The following is a 13,904-nucleotide window of genomic DNA, read 5'->3' as shown; positions in this document are numbered from 1 at the left end:
GTGGAAAGGTCAGGGGGCTCCATCACTTTCCAGCCAGACAGTCAAGAAGGCTGGCACGGCTTTCTCGCTCTCTCTGCTTCTCTCCATCTCTCCTGCCTTGTTAAGTGACTGCCGCAGGTCCCTGCCAGACCGCTTTCGTTCTCAGACCGGTCCCTCTGCTCTCCTTTCTCTCTCCCTATCCTCTAGTCTGGCTATTCTGTTCTGGACAGTCTGTTCCGTGTCAGGGCAGTTTTCTCAGCTCATTTGCAAGCTCTCTCTAGGAGCTGTGGCGTGCTGGCATGGCCATCGAGTAAGAGACAGAGGGGCTAGAGATGAGGAGTCAGTGTAAGGGAATTTAATCTCTCTCTGGCACACTAACACACACACTAACACACACACTAACATACACACTAACATACACACTAACATACACACTAACACATACACACTAACACACACACACTAACACACACACACACTAACACACACACACTAACACACACACACTAACATACACACTAACACACACGCTAACACACACACTAACACACACACTAACATACACACACACACTAACATACACACTAACATACACACAAACTAACATACATACACACTAACATACACACACTAACACACAGGTCACTGATTGAGCTCTCTAGCTGCTTGAGAGGTCTACAACATTGAATAGGACAAGAGGAATGTTTAAGCTTTTGGGTTCTGCTGTCTTTCTCATCAGATCAGGTTGTGAGGTTTAACCGCGCAGGCGAAGGTCACTGGCTACAGCAGCGTTAGTTAAGACTACTCTTAGCTTGTTACCGTCTCGCGTTCCTCAATAGAATGCGTGTTGATTCCAAACCAGACTTCCCAAGCATTCTCCCAGTTCTTTAATATCCACGGTATTCATCGTAAGCCATCAAACACCTTCAAAGAGGGGCTTCCGCACCTTGAATACTTCCGCACAACTTGAATACGCTCAGTTGGACAACTGACTAGGTTTCCCCTTTCCACCTTCTCTCTCAGTGCATTCCATGGCAGTCCATTGCGGTCCAACTCAATGCTACATTCCACTGTTCTCCATAATGAAACACTAGCGTGCCCTGCAGTGACAAGGCTGTATGCTAACGTTGGACTGACTGCTTTATTACATAGAGTGATGGACCGTGGATGAGCTCGCTCTCTCTCTTTTCCCCCTCTCTGCCTCGGGGTGTCCTTGTTTCCCGCCCATCACCAGAGTCCTCTTGTTGCTGTCATCCCACTGGCCTGTTAGCAGGAAGAGAGAGAGAGAGAGTGTGTGTGTGTGTGTGTGTGTGTGTGTGTGTGTGTGTGTGTGTGTGAGAGAAAGAGAGACAGCTGTCAGCAGGGTTCCTGGAGTGACACTTCTGTACTTCTCCGGCTGGGCCCGTGGCGGTAAGGTGCAGTACGGTGCACTGAGCAAATGAGGCAGGCTGCGCCTCAGTGCCACTCCAGGGTGTTGCCGAAGGTTCCTGTACAAAGTTTTTCCTTCACCTGGGATAAACAGGCAATTACACATCCTTTTTCTACGGCGATGGCCATTTTGTGAACTTAAGAGTACACTATTAGTCGGTGTCCCTAAAGGACCCGGGGAGGGGGGTGAGTAGTGGGTTGAGGGGGAAGAGGGGGGCGGGGGTGGTTTCTCTCAGGGAGAGAGAGAGACCGGTTTGATTCTCTGTCGCCGTCACAGTCCTGTCAGCAACATTCACGTCTGGCGGTGTAATGAAGTGACAAGTGAGTTATTAGACAGATCAGCGTCAGAAGGCCTCCAGGTAACTGTGGAACAGCACATTTTTAATGATACTCACTGTCATCCCTTCTTCCTCTCAAGTCAGCCCTCCACCTCCGCAACCCCTTTCACTCAGCTCTTTCTCTCTCTCTTCAGAGAGGAGAGGGGTGAAGCCTGCTGCCAGTGTCGTGGAGGTTGGTAGAGAGAGGAGAGGGGTGAAGCCTGCTGCCAGTGTCGTGGAGGTTGGTAGAGAGAGGAGAGGGGTGAAGCCTGCTGCCAGTGTTGTGGAGGTTGGTAGAGAGAGGAGAGGGGTGAAGCCTGTTGCCAGTGTCGTGGAGGTTGGTAGAGAGAGGAGAGGGGTGAAGCCTGCTGCCAGTGTCGTGGAGGTTGGTAGAGAGAGGAGAGGGGTGAAGCCTGCTGCCAGTGTCGTGGAGGTTGGTAGAGAGAGGAGAGGGGTGAAGCCTGCTGCCAGTGTCGTGGAGGTTGGTAGAGAGAGGAGAAGCTAAGTCTTAAGAGTTTACACCAACGTGCCCATCAAAGGGTCCATCATGCCCATTGCAAAATAGTCATAAAAAAAAAAACTGTCCAACACTTTCATGGATATAACGGAGGTTTGAATACTGTATACCGCGTAACACTGTGCGTTTGTATCCCCTTTAGATAAGCACCAATCAAGAAAGAGGAGCTCTCAATTTTTTCACATCCATAGTAACACGACAAAAACACAATAATAACCATCAACTCAAGGGCACAGACTCAAAATGAAGACCGATCTGTCTTTCTTTTTTCTTTTCTTGAAAAAAAAAAGGAATTGATATTGGACAAGACATCTGCATCAAGATGACATCACCCGCCAATAAATACCCCTTCCCCTGGCTACTTTGCCTAGTTATCTGAAACATTTGTACCTTAAGATGTGTATGGAAACAAGGAAAATGGCTGCAAATAACTCCGAAAACAGCCAGGCAATGGCGACAGAGTTTCACAGAGTTCACCTTTGAAGCTGACAATCAGCAATGGAAATCAATACTGAAAAAATATAGCAAAAGGCTTAAGACTCAAGTGCATCATATCAACTTATGTAAGTTAAAGTACAACTGTATGGCAGAAAATTATAGATGTTTTAAAAACCAATGCTTCTTTTGGTCACAGTTTAGGGACTATTTCTTTGTTTTATAATCAATGTGACATTCACAATACTTCTGATAGGATGGCCATTTTCTGCATGGAAACGTGTATAAAATAATAGGACACTCAACCAACGCTTGTTTTAGGTCACAAATACCACATGCAGTAGAAAGATTAGCCTACTTCAACCTCTGTAGCTAAGTACTGTGATATTACAGTCACACACTGGGTTTACACTCCTTGAAATGAAAATAACACAAACTAAATTCCTCAATACTTAAATCTTCTGCCTTGAAAAACAGCAGCTGTATTGTAGTCAGTCACGTTACTGTATCTGGTAGAGCAGAAATATTTAGACTTTTTCTGAATACGATTATTTGAGTAAAGGGGCCGGATGTTTGGTTTCGTTCAGGAGAAATATGGGTCTTTTGTTGTGAAATAGCGTTTTTGAAACTGAACACGTGCAAAAAAATAAAAATAAACCTGCCACAAGTCATTTCCCCTTGGCACTGTGGCCGTCTCAGACCCCGAACATCGCGGAAACCAAAACCATTGCAAAGTCCTTGTAATAATATTACACATCCCGCTTGTATAGTTGCAAAGTGCGAAAAACTGACTTGGTATAGTAAAAGCTATAAATGATAACAAAAACAAAAGAACAGAGAATGATATTGGTGTAGGAGCCACACAAAAAAAGCATGCCAGCAACCTCCGCATATCTAACAGGTAGATACAACAAGTCACATGATCATTAGTTCTTCTCCTTCTCAGTTTAAAACTGGTTTTTAAACTACCATAAATGAGTCAAGCTAGTAAAGATGCTACCTCTTTCTTGCCTACCTTAGCGCTGGAAGTATTGTACTGTGACATAAAAACCAAAGAAATAGCTAACAACCATCAAATACAATTGTTTTACACCAATAGCCTCTTGGGACATATTATTTACAAATGAAGCAGTCATGCTCTTGTATGGGGTTTCCTTTAAAAGCTATCATTACACAAATACAACAAGAAGATTTATATTTTTACCATTTCTGCAGGCAACAGTCACAAATAAGAGTTTGAATAGATTCTTTGGAGATGGACAAAAACATATGGGAAATAGGAAATGGGGTTTATGGGAAACCGGCAGGGCCAGTTTTTGGAATAAAGACACTTCAAGTGTCTCATCCTCGTTCTTCCAAAGAAGGAAAGGTCAAAAGTCAACGCTTACTGTATATAGTCACTGGATCTCATCGAAGGGAAAGAGAATTGTGGTGCATGACGTCTAGGGGTGGTAAGGTGTAGTTCCTGGGGGTAAGAGCTCATGGTTTGGGGTGAGAAGGGAGTCGAGGAAGGGGGTAGAGTTGGCCAGACGAGGGCCAGGGGGTTGGGCTAGTCTACCATGGTGGTGAAGGGCACGTTGTTTTTGTGGAGGTTGGGGTTCTGAGAGTGGCGGTTGCGGCTGCGCACCGAGGAGAACATCATGTTGCAGCCGGCCACTTTGCACTTGTGCATCTCGCGCAGGTGCACAGTCTTGTAGTGCACGCGTAGGGTCCCTTTGTTGCTGTACACTTTGTGGCAGATGCTGCACAGGATCCCACCACTGCCACCGGTGGAAGACAGGACGGTCGGCGAGGAGGAGGGGTCGGCGCCGGTCAGACCTTCTTCCGATCTTCCTCCGACTCCTCCCTCGCAGACCTGGTCCCGCCGCCTCCCGGCCCCTGCCTGCCCCGGGGCATGTTGGGAGCAGTCCTCCCCGTCGCTGACCCCTCCCTCCTCCACCCCCTCCTCCAGGTCATCCAATAGGATGCCCTCGTCGCTGCCCTCGTCCGACTGGCGTGATGAATGGACTGACCCGCTGGACTGAATGCTGGACGCGGTGCTCAGGTCCAGCACCATGTAGTCGTCTGGGGGGCCACTGCGGTGGTAGAAGCCGTTGGTGAGGGGGTGGTGGTGGTGGTGATGGTTTAGGGGGTGGTGGTGGGGGTAATCGGTGCCTGCCGGGGAGCTGGCGTCACGGTTCAGCCCTCCTCCCCCCAGGCTGGCGCCGCCAATGCCCGCCCCTGCCATGGCGTCCAGGCCCAAGTGGTGCCCGGCGTAGATCTTAGCCAGGAACTCGGCGCGCAGGTCCTTGGGCAGCGGCGTGAGTTGGGGGTCCAGGACAATGTCGTCCAGCTCTTTGGTAAGCAGTTTGCGATGCAGGTTGATGTTGGAGCTGTGCCTGGTGGAAAGACATAATGAAGGGGGAGGTAGAGAGAGATCGTTTTCATAAGAAAATGGCTAAACAAGTTGTCAAATCAAGCAAAATGGTGTTTCAGCGCTTTAAACAATGACTGGAATGGTAACATTCTCAGATCTTTTTAGAAAGATGATACATTTTGCATTCCAAAACATGTGTTCTGTCTCGCCCAACACATGCACCTATGCTTGGAGTTCTAAGTATTTGAATGATATTGTATCAGTCACTACATTTTCAATAACCCTCCTCTCTTCCTGTCCTCTTCACTAACCCCTGACCTCACGCCAGACGAAATAACTACTAAACGATTCACCTTGTTCTAGAACCTCTCCTCACTCTTTACCTTACTTACTTAACCTATCAAGAGGAAGCTACGTTGAAATGGCTTCCAATGCCCTCCCTTTTAGGTGAGAGAAACTCTACCCAGTCCTTCTCTTAACGTTCCCCTAACTGGTCTAACGCGGTGTGGCGAGAGCATCCCGCCACGGAGTTTACCACAGTCAGCACGTCTAGCACAGCTCCGCTGCAAATCCAATAGACTCTGACTCAATTAAATACTCCACCATATTGAATGAGAGTTTATCAATTGATTGGAGCTGTGGTAATGCGATAATCGAGGGAAAGTGGATAGCGTATTAGATCTCCGACAGCATTATCACACTGGCTCCCTATTGGAAGTGGCTTAATCAGGCTCCCCCTTTTAAACATATGATCCCCATGTATCCCCTTCGCTGTAATAAGAAATAAAAATGTCCGCTTTTTCACACAGAGAGCAGTAGTATCTCATAACGCATAGCCACCGCCATCGAATTCACAACAAGGAAGTGTAAGTCTGGATCTGGTGTCGTGCTAAAGCTTGCTAGAGCTAAAGGGTATTGTTTGTGAGGTGTAGCAGTCTGCATTGCAAAGCCATGCCAAAAGATGTGAGGTAAAATGTGTTTTGACAGCTCAAATTCAATGCCTCTTCCCTCCAATTCCACAGTTGCCATTTCAGACTGGGAGGGATGCAGGCTCCACCACAGCAAATGCCACAATATAATGGACAAAGAAAGGTAAACATAAGTGTGTAATAACTGGTGCCAGATATGGAAGTTTCACAGTATACACATCCCACTGTCCACAATACAACATGTCAGGGGACTTTTCAAATGAAATCAAGACTTTTAAAGTGAAATTAAACAAAAGTAAGCAATGACTAAGGAATATCAAGCAGTGCTTTTAAATATGAGGGGGTTTCATGCAAGGCAAGGGGCACGGTGGAGGGTGTGACAAACTAAAAACAGACGTCCTTAGCAGGACAGGACGAGGGCAAATGGATTCACAATGTATAGTAGAGCTTACCAGCAGTGCCATGGTTGATGCAGTCAAAAAGGGTCCCTGGCCTTTAATTATTTAGTTCCCTATCGGACATTCTCCTGCAAGAGGGTAAAAATAGTATACATTCATTGGAATGGAGGGACCCCTTTCTTTCTGTGTTACAAAAGGAAGCAAACAGGAGCACCGTCCACTTGAGCATTGTCAGCATCGAGGAGCGGGGAGAATCGATTGGCCGTGGTTGTCACTGCCGCGTGTGTGCCTGTGCGCGCAAGCTTGTGTGTGTGTGTGTGTGAAAGAGAGAGAGAGAAAATATACAGTACATCCATGTTCTGAGACTTATGGAAATTCTTAGCTCTCTTCCTTTAACCTATGATAACAGTCTGATACACAGATGGTGTTATCTTATGGTCCAAATAGTCATGACTCATTGTCTCTCCTAATGTATCCCTGTGTAGATGGAGAAATGACTGTTTCCACAACCAATAAACAAACAATTGGGTCTAGATATTTTGCTACATCGATTGCATTCAATTTGATTGGTTTGTTGATTGTTTTTAGTGGGGATGCCAACAGGCTATGGCATTAGCTGATGTGATTGGGCTGTATGCTGTTGATGATGCTCAGGTAGGCGGGTCCTTTGCAACATGTCTCCACCCCTAAAGCCACACCCCACACACTGCTCATAAGCTCTAGTCTGTCATGGCTCCCTGACTGATGAGGTTAAAACACATGCTAAAGTGCCATGCAGTAAGTACCCTGAATTACTACAGTATTACTAAGTACTACTGCATCAGCCATATGTCATTATTGTGATATCAGCATTTATACTAGATCACAATATCAAGACCACAACTGAATAACTAACACACAGCCCATCTACATTCTACATTTATATGTCCCTTCTGGCCCTTATACTGTCATTCACAAAGTCCACATTCTGACCCTGAGAAAAAAAAGATGTGTTGAGTAATCAAACAATTAGTGATTACTGTTTAAAATAAATAAATAGATTGTTCATCTGCATCTTTGGAACAATTCAAGCCTGTGGAATATGGTGTGAGTAATGGCTGCTTGAATAGACTTTGCGGAGGAATTCACCTGCACCGGTGACAGATGCATCTCCTCCCTATCTCTAAACATATTCACTGGAAGTGTGTCAGGCTGCAGTTATATTCTTGGGGTTATATTTTCCTCATTTAGAGGCCATACACAGATTCCTTCATTTATCAGATTTAGCCTCTCTGCCCCATCTCCCTGTCTCCATCACTCTGCCACCACTATTTCACTCCCCCTCTTCCCCATTCCTCTACCCCCCAAACCAAACTCCTTCGTTCCCTCACTCCCTTCTCCACCTCTCCCTCCCTGATGACCAGTAACGTGTCAGGAAAACCAAATTGACAGTCTCATCTTCGCCCAAAGATGGGGGAGGCCTCTTGAGAGGCCATTTTGTTTGTGCAGAGTAGGAGGAGATGGAGAGAGAGAGAGGCTAGCTAGCTAACGCGTCTGTCCCAGCCAATGTTAATCATCTTTAGGCTCCCGTCTCTCCTCCAATGGCCCTGTCCTTCCCTCTGTACTGTGTGTGTGTGTGTGTGTGTGTGTGTGTGTGTGTGTGTGTGTGTGTGTGTGTGTGTGTGTGTGTGTGTGTGTGTGTGTGTGTGTGTGTGTGTGTGTGTGTGTGCACTGTCTAAATGAGTCGTAATGAGCAAAGTGAAGTCATATTAAACTGACGCTGATGGTTCTTTGCCTCTGCTGTCATGTGGGGTTGCTATGTGATGAGGTTTGGAGTGGAGAGGTGGGAGGATGATCGAGGGGTTGGGTAACACATTCATCATTATCTGTCTTTATTCTCTACTAGCTGTACTACCTCAGCAACACACACTGAAGTTCAGTTCAGACGTAGCTGGAGAAACTTGATCAAAAAGTTCATAAAAGGAATATTCCTCTCAGGGGTTGGTTACACAGACTCCATAGACACACCATGGAGGTTTAGATGGAAGGCTAAGTTACAGATCACATCAACAAAGCCCTGTCATTATATTAGCCTACAATTACTTACAGAATGTGAAATATTTGCGACGCTTATTGTTCCAAACGAAAGCCTTCTGAAAGTGATTCTCTGATTATCTTTTTGTCTTTATCCACAAAACCCAAATGTATCAAAGATAAATTAACATAAAAGTCCCCTTTCATAGTGTAATGTCATTAACATACTGTTCATCAGTAGATATTTTTTATTTTGAACTCGGGATCTGTGGCTAAATTAAATAACACATTCTCTCTATAAATGATCAGGCCTTTGTTTAAGCATGGCATATCAAGAGACTGCAGCTTCACTCAAGTTCTACCAGAGACTGGGCCCACATGGCTTGAAGGGAGAAGGGGAGAAGGAGGAGAGAGAGGGGTAGAAGGAGGAGAGAGAGGGGGAGAAGGAGGAGAGAGAGTGGGGAGGAGGAGGAGAGATAGAGGGGAGGAGGAGGAGAGAGAGAGGGGCAGGAGGAGGAGAGAGAGAGGGGCAGGAGGAGGAGAGAGAGAGGGGAGGAGGAGGAGGAGAGAGGGAGGAGAGAGGGGGAGGAGGAGGGGAGAGAGGGGGAGGAGGATGAGAGAGAGTGGCTCTCAAACGTAATTAACCTTCACTCTCTGCATCCCTCCATCCATGTGGGGACAAGGGGCCTCCGCACACTAGTGCATCATGGGAAATAAGTGCAGGAAAGCACCTGGTGACAGAGTCCTCCGATGAAGGGATGAAAATGAATAAAACAAGGAAGAGTTTTAATATAAACATGTAGAAAAGAGAGAGGGAGGCCCTGTCGTTGATTTAGGAAAATATGATTAACGAGGATAATAAGGCCGATGATTACTGGTCGGCACGCCTTTCAGACGTTAATCATACTACCGCTGCTGCCACCGCTGTGTGTGTGTGTGCCGCCCTCCACAATAAATATGCAATCATTTACCTCTGAGCTGAGCGCCTGGTGGCCAGGGGGCTGGAGGGAAACACTGTACTGTTACTGTATTGATGTACAACTAGCAGCTAGATGTTAGAGGACTCTCTGTACTCTATTAGCTGTGTGTGTGTGTGTGTGTGTGTGTGTGTGTGTGTGTGTGTGTGTGTGTGTGTGTGTGTGTGTGTGTGTGTGTGTGTGTGTGTGCGTGTAAAACAGCAGTGTGCTATGTTGTTTATCCTGTTAGTTAACCACGCCATTGATCTGTATCTTTACATCTACGTCACCATGTAGATACAAAATGCCCCCCCCCCCCTCTCTATTCAAACGCTTGTGACACTATTGTCATTTCCCATTGTCTTTTGTTGTTTCCCTCAAATATTAATATGATACCGTAGATCAAATGTCCTTGTCCTCCCCTCTAATTGACTCTGACATCGGGGCTTTTGAAGGTAGCGTTTGTTTGATGCGCCTACCTACGATCCTCTGGGGTGTCACTCCACTGTAGAGAAATAATTGACTAATGGGATATGCTGAGGTACCTGGACAACCTCCTGTTGTTGGTATAGACGTCAACATCTCGCTGTGAGGAGAGAGAGGAGAGGTGGTGGGGGAGAGGAGGAAGCTGGTTATTAGCACTGCATATTACAGACCTGGATTTTGCATACATTATCTGGTTGGAAACAAATGTCTGGGTGTCCCAGCAGATTTAGGCTCAGATACGGTTTCTGTTGTTATAGAAATTTTACATTCTAAAGCTCAAATACAAGGGATGAAGAGAAGGCATACGGTTTGGTTTATTGAGATTAAATATCATTATTCTGTGATATAATGAATAGATTATTATAATTACAGGTTATATTTCATTAAATGTATTTAATTAATCATACAGTTACTTATCAGATTATTTGAAATATTATTTGAATTTGTGCTAAAATATAATAATGATTGGTTTCATAATATCAGAAATAATATGTTATTAGCTGTGGAATTTGTAACATTTTGTAGTGAATCTTATGAAAAATGTCATTTGAAACTACTCAAACTTTATGTAGCAGCAAACCAATGTCTGAGGCGTTGTGGTTTCCCAATCCTTCCTCCACAATAATATTATCAGAGGGGAAAAGTCCTTATGAAAACGACCAAATTATTTTCCCATGTTACAACTACAATTACACTGCAGCATGCATTATGTAGTTAAGGGATTACCCAGGGACACATCTGATTGGTGTTCGGCCAGAGCCCTGACTATAGCTTCAATAACCCACAATTCCTTTGGCCCCGCGATACCCCTCTGTTGTTACGCTTCTCTCCTTATTCCATAGGAGCGGCAGGCTCAGTAATACATCCCATATGCTACCAGGAATTTATGCGCCACACAAAATATCCGTCCCGAATGGCACCCTATTTACCATATAGTGCACTACTTTTGACCAGGGTTCTGATTACAAGTAGTGCACTATATAGGGTATAGGTTGCCATTTGGGACACACTCAAAGTATGGAAACAATAGTGTACTTAGGTGTAACTCACCCACATCTTGGTCTAAAACCGTCTTCCTTCTAAGATCCATATGTTCACAGCAGTGATTGTCCTCTCTTCCTGCTACACACCTATCTATTCATCAGTGCCTTATGTTAAAGCGCTTCTGGAATTTATATGCTTGTGTTTCTGGTAATCGAGTCAAACTGTCACACGCACATCACTAGGGCAAGATTCCACAGTCACTGTGACACCGTGTCTGTGTGCGTGGGTTGAGGTTCATGCTCCACTATAAGCCTGTGGAAGACATTTGGGTTCATCTTTGAGCCAAGATGGAAGACGAAACACAGTCTAATTTGACCTCGCTCCCTCACAGTTGCACCTCTCTATACTACAGCACCCACTGCCTCTTGGAAACCAAATCCTTTACTGTGAGTCAGAGGATCCTAACTACTGCTGTTTTTCACTGATTCGTTTTTCCCACCACTGTCATCCCCTCGTCGTTTAGTGCCGGAGTTAAGTGTTTTTTTAAAGGCCATTACGGGGTCGCGGCGGCAGATGCTAATACAAGTGGGGAGCGCTAATGTCGGAGAGCGCCCAATAAAAAAGATGGACGGCTAAATTATATAGTTGGGAGACAAGCTGGGGCAGTGGTCGGGAAGGATGACGGGCGGGGGAGGGCTCTGATTCATAGTTCTACCTTGACTTCCACTAAATAAGGAAGTAGGCCGCTGAATTAGGCCTCCTCATTGGTCAGTTTGGCCATGTGTGTCCAGCTTCAGAAATGTGTGAAGTGAGTCGTTGGGATGCCTCGATACCATTGGCGTTTCTGTCATGGTAATTTAGTATTTAAACATTTGTTGAGATGTCTGTTCGCTGTGGGGAGGCTGTTATTTGGATCGTATCAAACCATAAGGTCAGGGCTATTTGTTTAATATCATATTTTATTTTAGCGCAATAAAGAGACTAATTAAAAATACTGTGTACATTACAATGAATGAGTGAGTCTCTGTAAGACTATATGCATCTGTAGGAACGCATCAGCTTTTGAGTTTGTGTGATTTTATACGTGCACAAGCATGTGTCTGTGTTTGTGTGTGTGGTTATGCGAGACAGCAGGCCTCTCGTGCCCCGGGCGCTCCCTGTCCCTAAAGCCTCGTCAAAGAGGGTAACGAACTAACGCATCTTCCGCGGCTGTGTCAAACACACGCATCGGCACGGCAACGCATCCTTTAATAACACTTCCTGTCATCTCCCTGCTGTCGGCACCAGCTGCGTCAGGTGTGCGGCATGATTTCACCTTCTCTTCTCCTCCGCTAACTCTATTTTACCTGTCTCTTCTCCTCCATCCCCCCCTTTCCCCCTCTCTTTTCTGCTAACACTATAACCCATCTCTTTTTTCCCTCTCATCCACCTACTCCATCCCCTCTTCCCCTCCCTCTATCCCTGCCTCCATCCCCTCTTCCCCTCCCTCTATCCCTGCCTCCATCCCTCTCTCCCTGAACAAGTGCCAGAGTCACCTGCTCTATTTACTTGGTGCTAATGAACAAACAGGAACAGAATGAACAGATGCCACTGAAACAAGGAACTTAATAAAGGCCCCGGGTGGAGAGGGGAGGCGGGTGGAGAGGGGAGGCGGGTGGAGAGGGGAGGCGGGTGGAGGGGGGAGGCGGGTGGAGAGGGGAGGTGGGTGGAGAGGGGAGGCGGGTGGAGAGGGGAGGCAGGTGGAGAGGGGAGGGGGGAGGCGGGTGGAGAGGGGAGGCGGGGGGAGGGGGGAGGCGGGTGGAGGGGGGAGGCGGGTGGAGAGGGGAGGCGGGTGGAGGGGGGAGGCGGGTGGAGGGGGGAGGCGGGTGGAGAGGGGAGGCGGGTGGAGAGGGGAGGCGGGTGGAGAGGGGAGGCGGGTGGAGGGGGGAGGCGGGTGGAGGGGGGAGGCGGGTGGAGAGGGGAGGCGGGTGGAGAGGGGAGGCGGGTGGAGAGGGGAGGCGGGTGGAGGGGGGAGGCGGGTGGAGAGGGGAGGCGGGTGGAGAGGGGAGGCGGGTGGAGAGGGGAGGCGGGTGGAGAGGGGAGGCGGGTGGAGGGTTGCTGTTGAGACAAAACAACTGAGAAAAACTAGAGAAAAAACTCCTCAGAGAAGCAAATTAGATTAGGAGGGGGAGAAAACACACTCGCTCTTTATCTAAATAAAAAAGTGTCACTTGTCACCACGGCGTGCTCTAACACAACAAAACATGTTTTTATCTCTTTCTTCAGAGGAGCTGGTTGAGTGAGGCTTCCCCTCTTCTAGAGCTCTAGAATGTGGCATATGTCATTATACTGGGAGCAAAGGCATGCTCTGACTGTGGGGGGGGGGCTCTGCTAAAGCGATAAAGAGATGCATTTGTTACACTTGAAGTCATGTCTATTTTCGAGGGGCGTTGGGGAGGAGATGAATTTACATTTCCTTTCAAGGACCCTTTTTCCACCGACACCCCACTGTGAAGACAGACTGGACCGTTCAGTCAAATGGACATGCTTGTTTACACGGTGGTCAGGGGAATAGACCTGGCAATGTCACACACAAGGCCTTTACTTCGTTTTTTTTATGATGCTAATAACAATGCTAATGAGTCACTATCGATGCTACCATGGGGTCGTTGTTGAGAGTTTTAATTCCCTAAATTACCCTAATATCCGGACACATTTGATAGGCTATTTTCAAACTTCTCTTAGGCCAGTCGAAGTCTAACGTCAAACATCCCCTCATACAAAAAAATAAAAACAATTGTTAGCAATTCCTTGGAGAGCTAAATGCTAGTTGCTAGCCCAGGGCACTCTGATGTTGTGTAGCCTCAGCATGTGTTGTGTTCTGGCGTCAACCTGCTGCTAGCTTTAGTGGGTGTGTGTATTCTGGGAGGGTGTGTGTGGATAGGGTGGATGTGCGAACAAGCCCAGGTAGGTAAAGCGTGGCTAGCCTCACCTCCTGGAGCAGGGCGCTAATACATGCAGTGGCTTGACAGACCGCTGTCTACGTTAATGTATGCTACCTCACCTGTCAGTAACGAGGGGAGTGAGGGGAGGTAAACAGGGGTATATATCAGAGTGGAAGATTGTG

At 46.8% G+C, this 13,904-nt stretch overlaps 1 protein-coding gene across 5 annotated transcripts in view; it reads right to left on the bottom strand.

Annotated features, from left to right (window-relative positions):
* Nucleotides 1–13,904, bottom strand: part of bnc2 (basonuclin zinc finger protein 2) — a 276,585-nt gene that overhangs the window by 1,237 nt on the left and 261,444 nt on the right. For 3 of the 5 annotated variants that reach the window (XM_031814510.1, XM_031814509.1, XM_031814511.1), the window contains one exon: nucleotides 1–5,054. This exon is cut by the window's left edge and continues 1,237 nt beyond it. In XM_031814510.1, coding sequence (XP_031670370.1) covers nucleotides 4,226–5,054 — 829 coding nt within the window. In that variant the 3' untranslated portion in view covers nucleotides 1–4,225. Of the gene's footprint in view, nucleotides 5,055–6,413; nucleotides 6,488–9,720; nucleotides 9,915–13,904 lie in introns of those variants that run through there. The other 2 variants (XM_031814513.1, XM_031814512.1) reach the window with 2 other exon arrangements.

This window comes from Oncorhynchus kisutch, unplaced genomic scaffold (assembly GCF_002021735.2).
Source record: "Oncorhynchus kisutch isolate 150728-3 unplaced genomic scaffold, Okis_V2 Okis07a-Okis12b_hom, whole genome shotgun sequence".
In the NCBI taxonomy this organism is placed as follows: Eukaryota; Metazoa; Chordata; class Actinopteri; order Salmoniformes; family Salmonidae; genus Oncorhynchus; species Oncorhynchus kisutch.
Note: the sequence above shows the minus strand (reverse complement) of the source record. Positions and strands in the feature narration are given on the sequence as shown.